Below are 21,260 nucleotides of genomic sequence, written 5' to 3'. Positions count from 1 at the left end.
TCAAGATAAAACTGTGTCCCCTTCTTTTCACCCTTTGTATCTGGTAGAGGTTTCAATAAATAATGACTCAAATATTGCGTTCCTTTTTAACCAATAATATTGTATCAATTTTCCATAGCGGTATATATATTTTTTTGACTTTCAAATCATACTACATTTTTTTTTATCATGGATCTTTTTGGTTATGCATTTCAATAAATTGTGTATAAAATAAAATATTTAAAATTAAGATGAAAATATTTACAGCGTTTGTTCATTTTGTTGCAACTAAACTTCCGGCAGCTTTCATTAAGGCTTCCGCAACTAAAGGAACAATGAAATCCTGCGAGGTCCCCAGCGATGACTGAGGACCAGAGGATACTCCAGACGCTTTTAAAGCTGATGTTTGGACATTTTTCAGTTTTAAAACAATGGAAAGCAGTTACGACTTTGCTAAGAGTCATGTGGTCTGTAAATTCCGCAACACCAGAGTCAAGTACTCGACAATACTACACATATATCTTTGATCCTACAGTTTCACAGTTTATCGTATCGTTGCCCCTGTGTCGTGATACGTATCGTATCACCAGGTTCTTCACAATACACACCCCTAGTAGCTGGAATCATCTCAAGCTTCGTAAGAGTCTGTTAACAAGCAAATACAATGAAAAGTCAAATCTATGTTCTTATAATTAAAATAGTTTAAGAATTAATCAAGTAATCTTTTTCTTAAAAAAAGGACAAAATGTTTTACCAATATGGTGCTTGACCAGACGTGTGTGCGTGTGAGTCGTGCATGTGTGTGTTTGAGTCGTGCATGTGTGTGTTTGAGTCGTGCGTGTGTGTGTTTGAGTCGTGCGTGTGTGTGTTTGAGTCGTGCGTGTGTGTGTTTGAGTCGTGCGTGTGTGTGTTTGAGTCGTGCGTGTGTGTGTTTGAGTCGTGCATGTGTGTGTTTGAGTCGTGCGTGTGTGTGTTTGAGTCGTGCATGTGTGTGTTTGAGTCGTGCGTGTGTGTGTTTGAGTCGTGCATGTGTGTGTTTGAGTCGTGCGTGTGTGTGTTTGAGTCGTGCGTGTGTGTGTTTGAGTCGTGCGTGTGTGTGTTTGAGTCGTGCGTGTGTGTGTTTGAGTCGTGCGTGTGTGTGTTTGAGTCGTGCGTGTGTGTGTTTGAGTCGTGCGTGTGTGTGTTTGAGTCGTGCGGTGTCGTCACTGTAGGTGTGTTTGCCAGACACACAGGGCTAAAAAAAACATATGTTGCTGATTCGGCTTTTCCAAATGTGCAAGAAGTCCTGGTTTGGTAACCAACACCAGATGGTTCATGATGTAAATGTGCACCAGCTCCAGGTCAAGGGTCCAACATTTTCCATTATTGAGGAGAGTTCTGGTGGTGTGCCAGTTTTCCAGACAACAACCAGGACCATCTGCCCCAACCAACCGTTTAACTTGTTTGTAGCTCTTGTTTAAGTTACACTTCTCTCTCTTACTTTATACTTCGACATCACCAGGACTTAAAAACAAGAAAATAAACATTTGATATAATTAAAGAAGACTCTCTGACTGTGGGACACGTTCAGATACTTTCTTGTAGAAGTTACGGTTGACGTCGTCCACCCAGAGAACACTTTAGGTTTCAGTCTCGACAAGTCAATCCTGCTCGTTTTCCAAATCCATGTTGGCAAATGAACTATTGGTCCACAAGAAGTTGTTTTCAACTGAACTAATGAAGCTCGTAGAAGGAAGTGGACGCTGACCTTGTCAATCATCTCATGAGTTTGTTTCCCCCGATTTTACTGACGACACCATCAGGTGCTGGTCGTGTTGTTCGGCCCGTTCGACACGCGAGGATCGATCACTCTTTCTTCTGGTCGTCTAATGAGCTTCAGTCAATCTCCGGAGCTGCAGGAAAGTCACTGACATGTGACGACACTTACTTCAGCTGAGTTTCTATCCTGAAGGACTGTATTGAAACTTTGTAAGCGCTGCCAGTGACGTCACCCTTTAAGTTTGTCTGCCTGCAAAATAAATCGAAAAAATCTCAACCTATTCAAAATAAGTCTTTTCTGGTTCATGCTGGGATTGGAAGTGAGGAGCAGCTGTTATTATTATTATTTTTTATTCATTATGGATATTAAAATGAAATGTATATTGTTTCATTTAATATAATAAATATTAATTCTGTTTAAAATGTGCATTTCTTAAAAATAAATGTTTATAAAATAGGTCAAAGTTATACAAAATAATTGTTATTACAAAATATGTTTGCAATCGTAATTGCCTAATAATTATAAAGGACAACAAAGGATGACTCATTTAATTTAAATAAATCTGTAAAACTATTGCCAAAAATTGGGGGAAATGACAAATAATAAAACAAATAAACATATTTTATATTAAGAATTGAAATAATGATTAAAAAAAAAATATATATATATATTTTTGTGAGATTTTCTTGTTCCTCAAAATAAGTCGTGGTTCTCACCTGACTAGAGTCTGCGATCATGTGACTTCTTCTTCTTCTGACTTCTTTTTAAAACACCCCTCGTTGATGTCACTCAGAGTCGCTCTTTTACTGACTGGAGTCCATGATTCTTCCCACCGAGCCGCTCCGAGTCTCTCAGGCTGCCGTCCGTCATCCCTCTGCTGGTGTGTGATGTGTTGTTGTGCACGAGTGTGAGTCAGTGTGTCGACACATAACTCAAGTTTATGACCTTGTTGACTCATTTTAATATCCTCGCGCCATCAATCTGATCCTGGAGCTGCTGCTCCGACAGGGATCTCACCGTTTCCATGTTTACTCGTGGAGACAAATTCTGTAATCCCAGCTTTACAGAGTAGATTTTTCTATTCGATACGTACCACAATACTGTGGCAACAATACTATATAATGTGATATATTGTGATATATTGTGATAATGTAGAAACAAAGATATATTTGTAGTATTGTCGAGTACTAGACTCTGGTGTTGCAGAATTTACAGACCACATGACTCTTGACAAAGTCGTAACTGCTTTCAATATGTACAAACATCAGCTGCTTGAGTCGACTGTATCCTCTCGTCCTCAGTCATTATGGGATTTTCTTGTTAGCTGCGGAGGACGTGATGACCGATGCAATTTTAATTGCAACACAAAAATTAACACACTGAGAATATTTGGATTTAAATTGTCAATTAAAAATACTTTATACAAATGTAATTGAAATATAAACCATTAAACTGCGATGATAAAAATAAAATATGATTTTAAAACATTTCTTTTATAGTTTAAAATAATAAGTTTGGCTAAGCAATACTGAACTATATAACCTAATATATTTAATATCAATACAGTGCTTATGGATATTGATACAGTGTTTAAAAAAAAAAAAAAATATGACATTTAATGTATTTGACACCCCTAGAGTCAGAGTTGATCACTTCCTTTGTCCACTTAAAAATAAAAACTAAGGGCTTCAGGACAAATGAAATGTCATTTTTCTCCTGTTTTCATCCGAGTTAAAAGCAAACAAAGTTGTGCTGAACATCTTTGCTGTGGTCAGCAGTCAGTTCCCCTTCACTGCTGCCCACAGTTCTTGTTGTTGGCTGGAGGTTACACACTCTGGCGCCCCAAAACATCCCAACACAGCAGAAAAAGAAAGTGCAGACTGCAAGTACAAGACCCCCAAAAATGTTTCCCCCTTTTCACCTTCACTATTTATTTTATTTTATTGACCTCTAATATTTATGTTTGGTGTGCAAGTGTGTAGTACATACATCTGTGGGAAATAAAGTCTCTTTTTAATAGTTTTTATAGTAAAACAAAGGGTCATTTACCTGATTCTTGGATCTTCGTTCGACTGGTGATGCCTGTGGCTCGTGTCTTTATCTTGTCTCGTCTCAGAGGTCTGCTCTGAAGCAAGAAAACATGATATATTTTTTATTATTTATCAAGATAATTGTCCCGGAATATTTCCTCAGACTCTGAGCAACAGGAAGTCTAATCGAAACACGTGTCATATGATCTGCTGGCGTCTTGATCCTCACTGACGGTGCGGAACCGAAGCCAACTTTCCACTCCTGCTGGAGACGGTTCCGCTCCCACCGTCAGCTCGTCATCTCAACTTTGATCAGACATGTTGTTTAAATTAGAATTCAACACTGACCTCTTTTGTTCAGCATCAACTTGAGTGTCTGTCCTTCACACAGACTCACTTGTCTGCACCATCAATCACCGCCATTCTTCACTTCATTGACCCACATTTGTGAACCAGCGCCTCCTGCAGGCCATCTTCAAGAAGACACACGAAGATTGTAATTGTAATCTAATGTGAGAAACTTTTCTTTCAGCAACTCCAACTGGCTGAAACCCTGCTGCGGCCGCCAGGTGGCGCTGTGGCAGGTCTGCCTGCTGAGCGCTGGCTTCAACTGCGTCCTGGTGGCGAGTGTGATCCTGGTGGTTCTGTTCCTGTCGCTGGAGCTGCTCATCGACACCAAACTGCTGCAATGTAATGTTTGGCTGTTGTTAGAACGTATTGATTTTATTTGTTGTTTAACAAATAAGAACTTATAATTAATTGACTTATTAAGGGCTTGTTATATGTACCATTTTTAATGGTTTTGACTTTGAAAAGTTAAATATTTCTCAGCCATAGTTACTATTTTAAACAATATAGAAAAAGCATTTTAAATGTTGCTTATTTAGCTACTTTCCTTGTTACAACAAATATTTTCTTCTTTTGTCTCATTAAAACGTATTTTTGCTGATGAGATGTTTTAGTTTCTCATTTTTCTTATTGTAAATTATTTTCATGTTTTTTTGTCTTTCTAGTTTCCAGTGCGTTCCAGTTTGCCAGCATCATCCACTGGATCAGTCTGGTCATCCTGTCGCTCTTCTTCTCAGAGGTGAGACCTGCTCACACCTGTGGATGATTATCTGAGCGCCTGGAAAACATCTACAAAGTTTAACAAGAATATTTTTTAATCTTTCCAAGACACTTTTTAATAAAATGTACTATTATAACTGAATACATTAAAATTGTAGGACCTTTGACGTCCACTATCTTGATCTCTTTTGTGTTTAAAATCAGAAATAAAATTAGAAACGTCGTCAACTTACACCCTCAGAGGTGGGCGATCGGCTCCGGCTGTATTTAAGTGGATTACAGTAAAAGTATGAACTTGATAATGTGATATTTTCTCTGCACGACCCAAACTAAGAATTTTTTTTATTTATTTTATTACTAGTTGAAGTTTCTTGTAGTTTTATCCAAGTTCCCATTATTTTAATTTAAATATTTGAATGATTGATTTCCCATCTAAACTGTCACAACACATAATCTGACCTTTTAAACCTTTTGAATATCTTCATGGAATCACTTCAAGCTGGTCTTTATACGAGCTACTTGATGCAAGTCCATCCTATCAATTAAACACAATTTGGTTGTGTATCAACTTCTGTATGTTTAAGACGAGGGGTGTAAACCGGAGTGTCTTGGAGGAGAACTTTTTAAAGTAACAAACACAGGACTCAGATTGACTCCAACACTAAACCAAACCTGCTCCTTTTTTTGTTGAAGTCATGAAGACATTTTACCTTGTGTTGACGCTGAAGAAAACTTGTTTCTGCCTCTTGCCCTCAGTAGCTGGGACAGTCTTTGGTCTCTGGTTTAGGGAATAAAACGTTAATCCAAAGTATAAAAAATAACAGCAAATAAGAAGGGTTTTGTAAAAAATAAACTTTCATGTTTCAAAGGGTATGTTTTTTGTTCAAATATGTCTTCCATCTCTTGCAGACTGTCTTCAGGATCATAGTCTTGGGGATCTGGGACTACATCGAGAACAAAGTTGAGGTAAGATATAAAACCCCACTGTACCCCTTTATTTGACACGCTAGTACAATTTAGAAGATACAAACATATGGTCTGCACAAATATGAAATTATATTTTTGAAAAATACTGTAGCGTTTGGTGCGTGTCACGTGCAGGTGACCGACCCCTGATCTAAACATAAACCAGATTCACCTGCACGTGTCAGGAGTTACTCAGGCTTCCTGGTACAATTACTCTTAATCCAAGTATGTTTGAGAGAGTTATGTTTTAGAGAGCAAAACACAAGCTTTCCACTTAGTGTGGATGAATGAAAATGGCATAATCCCGGTTAAACAGCTGCAGTGATGACTTCACTGCACAGAGTCACAGAACGAATCAGTTAAAGCCGGTTTACCTCAAGTGATCACGTGATCAGAGCGATCTCATGGATAATCACACTATAAGTACAGCGTCACATGATTTGTTCATTTCACTTCACGCTTTTATTTTATAAATGTAATAAGAATTCGAGCGTCTGTCGTGCCACACATTCATATGAAGATCAGACCGTCTTCACAACATCATCAATACTCAGCACTTTAAGTCACTGATTAACAGTTTTATTCTTGTTAAACTACATTTTAAGATGTTTCAAATAAGCCCCTGATCGTCTCTGTTCATAAAATATTCTCGTTAATAATCCTGTATGTAAAATATAAATATTTACACCCGAGCTCGTCTGCACTGATTTAAATGCAAGTATGTGATCCGTGTCAGAAATGTTTGAATGAACGAATATTAACTGTTAATTCAGTTAAAATTCATGTTTCATTTGTTTTTCTGAGAGAAAAATATTTGTTCATTTAAATATGATTTAAATATGTAAATGAGGCTTGGAAATGGACTTGAGATTGGGATGTACAAAGGAAAAGTGGTTTTATTTGTGCGCAGATTCATACATGTGAATGTTTTTGGACGTGCAACACTTTCTGGGTTTGAGAGTTCGACCGTATTTGGTAGAAGATCCACAAACTTCTTTGTACATCAGGCCCCAGGATTGTCATTTATATGTTTAAATATTTCAAATAAAATGTGTATTTTCAATCTCACAGTAATGATACAAGTCTTAGAGAAAAGGTCTAAAAAAATGACTTGAGGCACAATTAAACATGGATGTTCTCTTCACGGTCCCAGGTGTTCGACGGCGCCGTCATCGTTCTGTCTCTGGCCCCCATGGTGGCCTCCACGGTGGCCAACGGCCCCAGCAGCCCCTGGGACGCCATCAGCCTCATCATCACTCTTCGCATCTGGAGGGTCAAGAGGATCATTGACGGTCAGTCAGAAACACTTTTTTATTGACAAAAGTTCTCATCACAAAGTTTGTCAGGCCGGTTAGGCAGGTCCAACTGGGTGGAGGCCCTAGGGCAGACCCAGGACACCCTTGAGATGCATTTAAAACAAACACAATATTTGACACCTGTTGCACAAATCACAACCGAGTGGCATCAAACAACCTCCTACTGTCTCTCACAAAGCATCGGGAAAAAGAAAATCAATCCAAGTTAGTGGAAAGTCGAAAAGGCAGAACAGGGAGACTTAAAATATATCTATATATATATATTTTACTTTGGATTAATATATACATTATAATGATGTATATTAATGTATATAAAACCTTCCAGAGTCACATAGTGCTTCACATAAGAAAAGAGAAAAAACACCATGACTCAGTTAAATATATAAAACATTGTTATAATAATGATCAAAGCTTAAAGTGATAGTTCACCCAATATTCAAATTTCACATATATTCTACTCACCCTCATGTCGACTCACGGTCGGGTTTATTTTCAGAGTAATCTGTTGTTTTTAGAGTTATAGACAAAAATGTTTGTTCATTTTAATGTAGCGACTGGAGCTCAGTTGTCTTCGTCTTCGACACGTAAAAGATCCAAATACCTGCGTGTACTGCTCGTCTGTAACGACCCTCTTGTATAACAAAGTTTCAACATTTAAACCTTTCAATATTCAAGATTCTTGTGACACTGATATTCTTTTATTGACGTGTCCCTGAATTAAAAGATATAATGATTTGTTCTGGGATCATTGAAGATTCAGCAAATATGATCGCCAGTGTTAGTAAACATGATCGCCAGTGTTAGTAAACATGATCGCCAGTGTTAGCAAACATGATCACCAGTGTTAGTAAACATGATCGCCAGTGTTAGTAAACATGATCGCCAGTGTTAGCAAACATGATCACCAGTGTTAGTAAACATGATCACCAGTGTTAGTAAACATGATCACCAGTGTTAGTAAACATGATCGCCAGTGTTAGCAAACATGATCACCAGTGTTAGTAAACATGATCACCAGTGTTAGCAAACATGATCACCAGTGTTAGTAAACATGATCACCAGTGTTAGTAAACATGATCGCCAGTGTTAGCAAACATGATCGCCAGTGTTAGTAAACATGATCGCCAGTGTTAGCAAACATGATCGCCAGTGTTAGTAAACATGATCACCAGTGTTAGCAAACATGATCGCCAGTGTTAGTAAACATGATCACCAGTGTTAGCAAACATGATCACCAGTGTTAGCAAACATGATCGCCAGTGTTAGTAAACATGATCACCAGTGTTAGCAAACATGATCACCAGTGTTAGCAAACATGATCACCAGTGTTAGTAAACATGATCGCCAGTGTTAGTAAACATGATCACCAGTGTTAGCAAACATGATCGCCAGTGTTAGTAAACATGATCGCCAGTGTTAGCAAACATGATCGCCAGTGTTAGTAAACATGATCGCCAGTGTTAGCAAACATGATCGCCAGTGTTAGCAAACATGATCACCAGTGTTAGCAAACATGATCGCCAGTGTTAGTAAACATGATCGCCAGTGTTAGTAAACATGATCACCAGTGTTAGTAAACATGATCGCCAGTGTTAGTAAACATGATCACCAGTGTTAGTAAACATGATCGCCAGTGTTAGTAAACATGATCACCAGTGTTAGCAAACATGATCGCCAGTGTTAGCAAACATGATCGCCAGTGTTAGCAAACATGATCGCCAGTGTTAGCAAACATGATCGCCAGTGTTAGTAAACATGATCGCCAGTGTTAGCAAACATGATCGCCAGTGTTAGTAAACATGATCGCCAGTGTTAGCAAACATGATCGCCAGTGTTAGTAAACATGATCGCCAGTGTTAGCAAACATGATCGCCAGTGTTAGTAAACATGATCACCAGTGTTAGCAAACATGATCGCCAGTGTTAGTAAACATGATCACCAGTGTTAGCAAACATGATCGCCAGTGTTAGTAAACATGATCGCCAGTGTTAGCAAACATGATCGCCAGTGTTAGCAAACATGATCACCAGTGTTAGCAAACATGATCGCCAGTGTTAGTAAACATGATCACCAGTGTTAGCAAACATGATCGCCAGTGTTAGTAAACATGATCACCAGTGTTAGCAAACATGATCGCCAGTGTTAGTAAACATGATCGCCAGTGTTAGCAAACATGATCGCCAGTGTTAGCAAACATGATCACCAGTGTTAGCAAACATGATCGCCAGTGTTAGCAAACATGATCGCCAGTGTTAGCAAACATGATCGCCAGTGTTAGTAAACATGATCGCCAGTGTTAGTAAACATGCTAGTGTTAGCAAACATGCCAGTGTTAGTAAACATGATCGCCAGTGTTAGTAAACATGCTAGTGTTAGCAAACATGCCAGTGTTAGTAAACATGATCACCAGTGTTAGTAAACATGCTAGTGTTAGCAAACATGCCAGTGTTAGTAAACATGATCACCAGTGTTAGTAAACATGCTAGTGTTAGCAAACATGCCAGTGTTAGTAAACATGATCACCAGTGTTAGTAAACATGATCACCAGTGTTAGCAAACATGCTAGTGTTAGCAAACATGCCAGTGTTAGTAAACATGATCACCAGTGTTAGTAAACATGATCACCAGTGTTAGCAAACATGCTAGTGTTAGCAAACATGATCACCAGTGTTAGTAAACATGATCACCAGTGTTAGTAAACATGCTAGTGTTAGCAAACATGATCACCAGTGTTAGTAAACATGATCACCAGTGTTAGTAAACATGCTAGTGTTAGCAAACATGCCAGTGTTAGTAAACATGATCACCAGTGTTAGTAAACATGCTAGTGTTAGCAAACATGCCAGTGTTAGTAAACATGATCACCAGTGTTAGTAAACATAATCACCAGTGTTAGTAAACATGCTAGTGTTAGTAAACATGATCACCAGTGTTAGTAAACATGATCACCAGTGTTAGTAAACATGATCACCAGTGATAGTAAACATGATCACCAGTGATAGTAAACATGATCACCAGTGTTAGTAAACATGCTAGTGTTAGTAAACATGATCACCAGTGTTAGTAAACATGCTAGTGTTAGTAAACATGATCACCAGTGTTAGCAAAGTAAACATGATCACCAGTGTTAGTAAACATGCTAGTGTTAGTAAACATGCTAGTGTTAGCAAACATGCCAGTGTTAGTAAACATGATCACCAGTGTTAGCAAACATGATCACCAGTGTTAGCAAACATGATCACCAGTGTTAGTAAACATGATCACCAGTGTTAGTAAACATGATCACCAGTGTTAGTAAACATGATCACCAGTGTTAGTAAACATGATCACCAGTGTTAGTAAACATGATCACCAGTGTTAGTAAACATGATCACCAGTGTTAGTAAACATGATCACCAGTGTTAGCAAACATGATCACCAGTGTTAGTAAACATGATCACCAGTGTTAGTAAACATGATCACCAGTGTTAGTAAACATGATCACCAGTGTTAGCAAACATGATCACCAGTGTTAGTAAACATGATCACCAGTGTTAGTAAACATGATCACCAGTGTTAGCAAACATGATCACCAGTGTTAGCAAACATGATCACCAGTGTTAGTAAACATGATCACCAGTGTTAGTAAACATGATCACCAGTGTTAGTAAACATGATCACCAGTGTTAGTAAACATGATCACCAGTGTTAGTAAACATGATCACCAGTGTTAGTAAACATGATCACCAGTGTTAGCAAACATGCCAGTGTTAGTAAACATGATCACCAGTGTTAGTAAACATGATCACCAGTGTTAGTAAACATGATCACCAGTGTTAGTAAACATGATCACCAGTGTTAGCAAACATGATCACCAGTGTTAGTAAACATGATCACCAGTGTTAGCAAACATGATCGCCAGTGTTAGTAAACATGATCACCAGTGTTAGTAAACATGATCACCAGTGTTAGTAAACATGATCACCAGTGTTAGCAAACATGATCACCAGTGTTAGTAAACATGATCGCCAGTGTTAGTAAACATGATCACCAGTGTTAGCAAACATGATCACCAGTGTTAGTAAACATGATCACCAGTGTTAGTAAATGTTCCTTCTGTCGTTGAGTGTTAAGTGGACAACAAGAACACCAGGTTCAATATCTGACCGACAACCGCAACCGATACTTTGCTCCGATACACAAAGTCTTAATCAGCACGTCGTCCTAAAAGTTTCAGAATAACTTCAGGTTTGTGCATCGATTGACGAGGATCGATGAACAGCAACAGCCTCGTCGCTTTTTAACATTCAGCTCAGCTCTTGTTCCCCGAAGTATGAACCCCTGCCTCTCCTCCTCACACCTGCACCTGCTGCCTCTGATGTCTGTGAGGGATGAGTTTACGTCTCACACCGACAACTGATCCTCAAACCTCAGACATTCCAGGTGCAGTGAGCGGAGAGTAGAAAACCTCTCATTCAAACATGCTGGGAATACAGTGGATTTTAGTAATAATGTATATAATTACAAGTACAAGCACACAGTAATACGTTTGTAAGTAAGTAAAGGTTATTTGTAAAGATCTTTCTAGACCAGGGTCACAACGTGTTTTAACAAACAAAACAATACACAGTTAAATATATACTTTAAAAGGTCAAGACACAAAAGACCAACACAGGAAAATCAGGGAAAAAGCAAAAATAAAAATAAGATTAAGAATGTCTTGAGTTAGGTTTAGTGTCTTTTCTAGTGGTGTAAGAAAATATCGATAAACTAATCTTGCCATCATTTTTCAAGTCATTTTGGAAAAAACAACAACTATATTTATAAAAAATACATAGTATTTAAAAACAATGTTAAGTTTTCAAATTATTTTTATTTTTATTGTAGTTATTTATACTTTATATTTCAACAAAATGTTTAAATTAATATAATTGGAAATCTTTATTTACTATTAACACATATTCACTTGTTTATTTTTGTGTTGCAATTACACTTCTGACATTACGAGAGGATACAGTGACTCCAGCAGCTTTTAAAGCTGATGTTTGGCCTTATTTTGGTTTGAAAACAAATAAAAGCAGTTACAACTGAGGACGAGAGGATACAGTGACTCCAGCAGCTTTAAAAGCTGATGTTTGGACATTTTTTGGTTTCAAAACAACTGAAAGCAGTTACGACTTTGTCAAGAGTCATGTGGTCTGTAAATTCTGCAACACCAGAGTCAAGTACTCGACAATACTACACATATATCCTTGTTACTACAGTATTTTATATAGTAGATTTATATCTGTATTGTTGTATCGTATCAACAGATTCTTGGCAGTACACACCTCTACTGTCTAACAACAACTGTGGTCCAGATTTACTTCACCGCGTCGTGTCACAGAAAGTCTTTCCTCTTAACCGTTGTGTTGTCTCAGGGTCAAGGTGACCCTGAGGCCCCTAAAACAAATGTGTTTGAGGTACCCCTTTTGTTGTCTCTGGGTCAAGGTGAAGGTTGAGGATGATGTATAAAATGGTGAAGTGAGTAATGGGGTCGACCTGGTGAGAGTAAGACTACATTAGAGATCAGATCATTTAATTTAAGTTGTCCATGTGGACCATGATGTTCACGGATGATATAGTGACATGTGGTGGGTAAGAGGTTGGGAGAAGGAGTTGCTGCGGTGACACCTGGTGGAGAATGAAGGAGACACAACAACCTGTCTCCTTGTTTTCGATTAATTATTTGACTTTTGCTTAAGATGGATATTAAACAATGTTATGACAATGTCTGATGTTCTCTCACGTTCAGCGTACGTTCTGCAAGTGAAGGTGGAGATGGAGCTGGAGATCCAACAGTGCGAGAAGACCAAAGCTGTGAGAGAAGAGCAGCTGGAGCGTCTCACTCAGATCTGCCAAGAACAGGCTGTGAGTTCACTTCCTGCCCTGAGGTTCAATCACTGCACGACAAAACCTCACGTTTGTTTGTCAATTCAAAGTCAACATGTGTCACTTTGTACAAATAACATAACTTACAATGACAAGATGTAATTAAGTCTTCTACCACAAGGTGGCGTTCGCATTATGAGATTTAATTGTTTAAATAATTCATATCGTCAAGGAAGATAAATAATAAGTTGACAATTAAAAAAACATCGGCACAAACATCATTTAATTGGGCTTTATTTGTCTTAATTTTACTTAAACTGACTGATAGGTATTATAGTTACAGATGTCAAAATATATATATATATTGAATAAATTACACATTCTTCATCTAAAATAAAACTTTTTTGAAGTCCTAACGATATTAATATTAAAATCTATTTATTTATTTCAGCATGTTGTTCCATCTTCTACCACACGGTGGAAGCAAATCATCACATTCCGTTCCCAACCAGGGTTCTCAAGATCGACCTAGAAGTGGAAATGAGATTAGATTAGATTTATAAATTAAGGGTTTCTCAGTTTACATATTTATTGTTATAACAAACAAATTTAAACTCAATTAATATAGTTTTAAAAATCAATTTATATTTTATATTATGACGTAATCTTCTATTTGATTCAACATTGATTCATTATAAATATATTTTTTTCTGAGTTTTATTTTCTTATATTCGAAACGTGTTCAGTTCGAGATCCGGCAGCTGAGGGCCCACCTGGCCCAGCAGGACGTGGACCTGGCTGCAGAGCGGGAGGCAGCCATGCAGATCCACCACGTCTGGAGCAAACAGGGTCGCAGCTTTCAGGTCGTCGAGGGTTCGACTCCCGCAGAGTCCGACGACGAGTCGGGCCAGAGGAACCCCAGGGAGTCGCACACGACCGCAGGTAGAGGGCGCCATTGCGCACCAAAAAGATTTTCATCCTATTAAGAAATATATATATATAAAATATAACTTACTTAGAATTATTGCTCCTCCATATTTTATTTTTTTTAAATAAATAAATTCGTAAATCGTGTCAATATATATGTATATATATATATATATATATATATGTATATATATATATGTATATATATATGTATATATATATATATATATATATATGTATATATATATATGTATATATATATATATATATATATATGTATATATATATATGTATATATATATATATATATATATGTATATATATATATATATATATGTATATATATATATATATATATGTATATATATATGTATATATATATATATATATATGTATATATATATATATATATGTATATATATATATATGTATATATATATATATATATATATATATATGTATATATATATATATATATATATATGTATATATATATATATATATGTATATATATATATATATATATGTATATATATATATATATATATATGTATATATATATATGTATATATATATATATATATATGTATATATATATATATATATATGTATATATATATATATATATATATATATGTATATATATATATATATATATACATATATATATATACATATATGTATATATATATATATATATATATATATATGTATATATATTGACACGATTTACGAATTTATTTATTTAAAAAAAATAAAATATGGAGGAGCAATAATTCTAAGTAAGTTATATTTTAAATGACTGATTTGTTGATTTAATGAATAATAAAACAAAATGGAATGAGATCAAAATATATAGAAAAAGAAAGTGAATTACATTTTGGAAAAAAAATGTATGCATTTCATTTTCTGTAGTTTAATATAGAAAATGGTGTCATTGGTGTAGTACTTTAAAAACCCAAAGATCCTCAGTGAAAATGGAGAATATTATAAGAAAAATAAAAAGATGATTTAATAAAATATAAAATAAATGTGGAAAACAAAAACATGAAATGAAATATATAACTATAAAAACACATGTTATCCAGTAAAGTATAGTAGATTATAATTGTGCAAAGCAAATCTGAAGTTAATTACAAATAAAAGTGAAGAATTAACAACCTTTAATAATAAGTGCTACTGGCACCTTCTGACCGGTCACTACTTAACTTTAAGTGACAAAACTTCTTCAATCCTCCTGAAACATCAGCGGTTCTTCTGACATGTGAGTGTGTGGCAGCAGGTGCTGAGCCGACTTCACCATGTACATAATCGTGTGCTACAAAAAGTCCCTGATGGTGTAACATCAGGCGGACTGGATGCTGGAGCAGTGTAGACTTAATGTGGAGCAGTAGCCCTGGAGGGTCTTCGGGGGCCGGGCTCTTAGGCCCTCACACGCAACAGCCTTCTGACCGCAGGCTCGCTCGGATCAATACCGGAGCAGAAAAGCTTTTAGGATCCAGCCGCTCCCGGAGAAAACAAGCGTGTTCCCCAGAACCGCCTGCAGCAGCTTCTAATGCCTCCCTCGCCCGCTCCCCTCTTGACCCGGGACCGCTCGGGCCGTTTGGGCGACAGAGTGCTCTGTGCATTGGGCCGTGTTGGCGGGCCGCTGTCAACCTCTGTTCCCATTCACCTGCAAAACCGCAACAGGCCAAGATGGCCACGATATTACCTCGAGGGCATCTGAGCGGGAATCTGGCTCTCAGAACCAGACCAGCTCTTTACTGTAGCGGGTCAGCTCGGGTCAACCTGCTCTCATTAACCATGACGCTAGAATCCACTACCTTGTTTTGACGTCTCTACTCAAATATAAAACAGCACTTTGGAAAAATAAAACATGTATTTTTCTAGTCTGGATCATCTGGAAAATTAAAAAAAATATCAAATTAAATCTCTGAATTTGGGTCGCAGGGGCAGCAGCCAGAGCTGAGGAGCCCAGAGGTTACACAAGAAAAGAGTAAAGTCAGGCTGTTTCCAGGCCTGTTGCAGTGAATTGTTGCTTTTATTAAGTAACTAGTTAGTAGAAAAAGCAGCTATTTTTAAAAATAGGAATAACTTATTTCAAAAGTGTCAGGTTGGAGGCTGCAAGTAAAGCAAAGTAAGAATAACTTAAATTAAAAAAAAAAAATACAGATAATATGGATTAAATGGATTTAGACAATTATTTCTTTTCAACTGATTGTTTCCTTTTTTTGGGAACAAGTTGCCTCTGGCAAAATATCACACCCTGCCGTGGATCTGCCAGAGTTCCAGGACAAACACCTTTGCAACCAGAACAAAGTCTTGGATTATTTATTTTTTTAAATCAAAACGGAAGTCGAGTCTCTGGCATGAGTCTGTAGATACTTACCTAAAATCAATATTTCTCACAACACCAGCACCAACAACAATACAAATAAAAAAAATGATCAGCTTAAATCAATGAAAATAACTTAGTTAGTGAAAATATTTAAGTGTAAAATCAGCATTTAATGCAGGGGTTCACAACCAGTGAAGGCTGAGGTTATGGATCTGCGAGGCATTTGGTACCGGGTCCAGAAAATGAACTGTTTAAAGTGTCTTCTATTGAAAGGTTCTTTAGTTTAAGCGAAAAAGAGAGAATTTGACTCTTCACTGAAGACACTACATTTTTTCGGTGAAGTTCACCAAAAGAATAAGTGGCCGGTGAACAAGGGAGCTCGGAGATCCAACTTTATCGAGATGTATATTTTTATAATTTGTGTTTGAGAGTCGTGTCATTTCTTCTGCCATTTTCATCTGAACGCTGGTCCACTGGTCCAATCACTGTAAAGACTAATAGCTTGTATCGCCCACAGTTAATGAATATGAAACATTTTGATCCGTGTCTCGATCTAAAAAGAGCAGCCGACTGGGATATTTGCGTCCACACCTGGTTATCTGAGCAGTGATGTAGAAGTGACACCAGTTAAAAATTCATATCTGAACTGTGAAAACTCGTCCTCTCGCACAGACGAGCCGCTAACTCGCCGTCACACAGCGTCTCCGGCTCGAACCCCATTCTTCATTTTCCTCCCGAAGACTCATGTGTTATTAATGGCAGAGTGATTGTCTCGCTCTTGTTTTGGAGAGTGCGATGCTTCCTCCGCGGGGCCGGCTCAGGGATTAATATTTTAGGCTGAAAAATAAATGAAATTACCCATCAGAGTCTGCGGCGTGTCCCCGGGGAGCTGGGCTAGCACTCAGGCTACTCTGGCTTCGCACTCAGCCAGCAGACAGTGAGCTCAAGACCAATCAAGCGAGGAGAAGAAGCGCCGCTGAGTCACCGGTGGAGGGGACGCCGGCCCGAACAAAGAGCCGATCTCAAGCACCAGTGGCCCACTTTTTAGTGCTGGTCCGGTTAATGCAGCATGAAGAGTCTTCCTGGTGAGCCCGCCAAGTTACTTGTGTCAATATGTGCTGGTAAACAAATCGTAAACGTGACAATAGAAGACTCGAGGCGACTGAGCCAGAACACTTTTAACATACTTCATTATATAGCCCTTAACTTAACCCTGACCTGGACCAGAACCCGAGCCACTACCCTCACCCAACCCTAGCCTTGAATCCAACCTGATCCAAACCCTGCTGGCACAAGAAGACAACATGGTACCCCTTGAGATGAAGATCCACCATGGAAAGAGGAGACCTTCCTAAACCTGTGACCACTGAACCAACTCGTAAAATAGTCATTTGTTTGCTCAACTTACACAATTTCCTTTATTTTGGGAACACGTTGCCCATGGCAACATGTATCACCCCTGCTACCTCTTCATCTGCCTAAGAGTCCAAAGTAGGTTTTGTTTTCGTAAATAAGTTGGATTTTATTTAGCAAAACTTTGAGTCTGACGAGTGAAACTCCTGCTTTATCCTTTAAACCGAAAATATTTCTTACAATACAAGCAACTCAACAACAACAATTTAAATACAAAAATGAAAATCTTAAATCAATGACGATCAACTTGATTAGTTAAAATATTTAAGTTGTAAATCAGCATTTAAGACGCTGGTCCTCAACCGGTATCGTTCTGAGAGCTAGACGAAGGTCACCTAAACAGGAAGTAGCCAAATGTTGCTAACTGGAAGTAGCAGAGTTCCACCTTGAATGAAAAATGCGTAAATGTTTGCCTGATCAGAGTCTCTGGACAGGAAGTCTCATCATGTCATTTAAACAGGAAGTAGCCAAGTTTCGTCCTTTACGAAAAGTAGGTAAATGTTTACTAAGCACGGAGTAGCTGATTAGCTTTGGACAGGAAGTGGCTACATTTTGTACGTACAAATGTTTCAGGAAATAAAAAGCAACTTTCTCTAAAATAACAATAATTCTGGCTAATTATTAAACTATAGATGTGGAGACGTTTTGTTACCACAAAAGTAGAAAAATTTCTTCGAAACAACCTAAATCCATTGTGTTTGCTCTTCAGATCCTGTGGTACGTGACGACATGAACAACTACATCAGTCAGTACTACAGCGAAGCCTCTAGTGGTGAGTCTGAGCGTAACACCAACCCTTGACCTTTGACTTTGTTGGTTCACGAGTTCATCTCTCGCTCACTTCTGGTCCGACATGAATTTGAGTGAGTTTTGTGTGTCCAGATGCCGGAGCAGCTGGTTTCAGTTCTCGCATCATCACCACAGCCTCCATCGACGTCCACCTGCCCACCAACCCGGTCCAGGTGAGCGCCGCGCTCGCAGTGGGCAGCACCATGAGCGACACCAGCATCTGTCGGGCCAGTGGAAGTCTGACGGGTCGGCCTCACAGCATCAGCAGCTTCACGCCGGGACCTTCTCTGAGCGACTGCAGCAGCACCAGGAAGGAAGGCACCTACAGCCGCTGCCCCCCCACCGACCCCCACAAGAACCCCAGCATGGTGGTGCAGGAACTGCTGTCCTCCCTCTCGGAGGAGTCCTGCCTGGCTCAGAAGGGCTTGTCAGTCGACCCGGTCAACCTGAAGCTCCCCAGTCCCACGGGTTCTGAGAAGGCCAGTCCAGAACTGGACCACAGGATAAACCTGTTCAACTGCAGGAACCAGGTGGAGCGGCGGGAGCAGGGGCGAGGCTGCGTGTTGCTCCAGACCAGACCTCTGATCCACCTGCAGGGCGGCGCCACAGAGCCATCTGTGGAGGAGAAGCGCCGGCTCCTGGGTCCTGCCGACACACCTGTGTCCGACACATAACCTGCTCTGAGCCTCAGACACTGATGCTTCTCAGAGGCTGCGTTCCAACTACCAACTGCTGTCCTTGATGTGAGTGAGTTCAGCTCCGGAGGCTCCCCTCATGTCCTGCTGCCTTTGAACCGTACTTGAAAGTCCCTCGTTCTTTCTCTTTCTTTTGCTCTTCTTTTGACCTTTTCTGTCTAACTTTCAATTCTCAAGTAATGAAAAGTCATTTGCTTTTTTCTTCCTTCCAACTTCTTTTTTCATCTTCCTCCTGATTCCTGGCTTTAACTGCCCTTTTCTCATCCTTACATTCTTTTTTTCTCCCTCTTCTACGTCCACATCTTCTTCTTCGCCCTCCTCTTCTAAATCCATCTCCTTTGCTTCTTCATTTACGTTATCATTCTTTCCTCCCTCTTATTCTCATGCTTTTTTTTTCATGTCTTCTTCCCCCATCTTTCTTTCTTTTGCATTTTCTTCTGAATAGCTTATTTTCCTCTTTCTTTTATCATTCACTTTGTCTGCCTCGTCTTTTCTTCTCATTCCTTTTACCTTCCTTTTTTTTCTTTCATATCCTCCTGTTAATTTCCTGTTCTGAACTTACTCTTCTTTCGTTTCTCATTTCTTCCCTCTTTCAACAGACGCATAACATTACTTAATCCCTTCCTTTTCTACCGTTTCCCTAACATACTTGTATCACCTCGTCTTCTCTCTTTTCTCCAATCTCTCCGTTTTGTCTTTAACATCATCTCTCGTGTTATCTTATAACGTAATCTTTCCTTCCTTCACCTTTATAACTTACTACCACGTTACTACTCCACCCTTCACATCCCCTGCTTCCATCCTTTTACTGCTTTTTCTTTGGTCTTTTATTCATTTTCTCTTCCTTGGTCACTTCTCATCCATTCTTCCCTCCGTCAGTAGAACAGTTGGCTGACGACCCTCATAGACTCCATGCAGAACTGTCAGTGGACTCCTGAACCGGACCCTCAGAACCGAACGATAAATGTGCCATATCTCTACCCGGACGGATCCGAAGCAAAGCTTCGTAGTGTAAACGTAGCCGTCGAGCAAACCCTCCCAGATAAAGCACAGGACAGTGTGGGACTCGTGTCGTGGTCTTGGATTCTTCATCAGGAAATTAAAAGCGGGCCTTCACTGCACAGAACTGAACCAACATGAAAACCAGCAAAAAGCGTTTGAACCGAACAAGTGAGTAAAACGCGAACGTTAGCGCCGACGAAGACACTCTTGACTCTCGCGCATCAAACGACTTTCATTTGGATTTCTTTGTTGATTTGTTAAGTTTGTATGATTGTCAGGTGAGATGGAACCTGCGTGTGTTTCCACAGGTACAGCTCAACCCTTGAAGGGGCCATAGAACATGAAACCATACAATAGTGTTTATGCACCAGAAGTATCAGCACAAACATCTCTTCAGGCTTCAAAGCTGGTCGCTGTGGTTGTTACCAGGTTAAAGAAACAAACACTAAAGAGCAGAAAACCTCTCAATACCAGCTGGAACGCGAAAAAAGACACAAACCAAAATTTGTTTAATGAAACCTTTCAAAAAGCACAAGGCGTTCTATGGCTCCTTCGATGTCCATGTATCTTACTTTTGGATTTCAAGTGTATTTGATATGATTTTTTTATGGACAGATTTGTTACGGCGAGAGGAAGTGTCTGGAGTGCTTGTAGCATGAACCTTTAAAAGAATGGCACCGTTGGGCTATTTCTTCGCACTTTACCGTTTACAGACACTTTTGTAAACTTGATATGAGGAAGTATTTGCCAAATGCAGTTTGTTGTCATTTGAATGAAATTAGCGAAAATAAAACTTAGTATTTCCTTAGCCGTTTGGTTTGACCTTGTGCCACTGCAGACGAACACATGCAACATATGAAAACAAATGAATAAAATAAAGTTGACTCCAGGTAAACCTCGGAGATGAAACCCTTCACAAATATTCTAGCGATGCATGAAAACAATCACGTGACTCTTAAATTGGATTAAAAGTTTGATGAATAATTCAGGGTCATCAAGGACTTGTCACAACAGGCGCTAATTGTACTCGTGTAAGAATGGACTCCTGCTAATTACCTTTGATATCATTAATGTAGGAGATAAACCGTCGAACCGTTTAGCAGTGCGTCACGTGTTTACCCAGTGAAG

At 38.7% G+C, this 21,260-nt stretch overlaps 1 protein-coding gene across 4 annotated transcripts in view; it reads left to right on the top strand.

The window, feature by feature from the left end:
- Positions 1 to 20,940, top strand: part of LOC148076293 (transmembrane protein 266-like) — a 37,395-nt gene extending 16,455 nt beyond the window's left edge. For 2 of the 4 annotated variants that reach the window (XM_087793356.1, XM_087793357.1), the window contains 8 exons: positions 4,301 to 4,458; positions 4,782 to 4,855; positions 5,746 to 5,802; positions 6,956 to 7,094; positions 12,892 to 13,007; positions 13,715 to 13,910; positions 18,356 to 18,418; positions 18,529 to 20,940. In XM_087793356.1, the coding sequence (XP_087649482.1) occupies positions 4,301 to 4,458; positions 4,782 to 4,855; positions 5,746 to 5,802; positions 6,956 to 7,094; positions 12,892 to 13,007; positions 13,715 to 13,910; positions 18,356 to 18,418; positions 18,529 to 19,109 (1,384 nt within the window). In that variant the 3' untranslated portion in view covers positions 19,110 to 20,940. The remainder of the gene's footprint in view (positions 1 to 4,300; positions 4,459 to 4,781; positions 4,856 to 5,745; positions 5,803 to 6,955; positions 7,095 to 12,891; positions 13,008 to 13,714; positions 13,911 to 18,355; positions 18,419 to 18,528) is intronic. The other 2 variants (XR_015711422.1, XR_015711421.1) reach the window with 2 other exon arrangements.
- The last annotated feature ends 320 nt before the right edge of the window (positions 20,941 to 21,260 follow it).

Source organism: Callionymus lyra, chromosome 6, assembly GCF_982586985.1.
Source record: "Callionymus lyra chromosome 6, fCalLyr1.hap1.1, whole genome shotgun sequence".
In the NCBI taxonomy this organism is placed as follows: Eukaryota; Metazoa; Chordata; class Actinopteri; order Syngnathiformes; family Callionymidae; genus Callionymus; species Callionymus lyra.
Note: the sequence above shows the minus strand (reverse complement) of the source record. Positions and strands in the feature narration are given on the sequence as shown.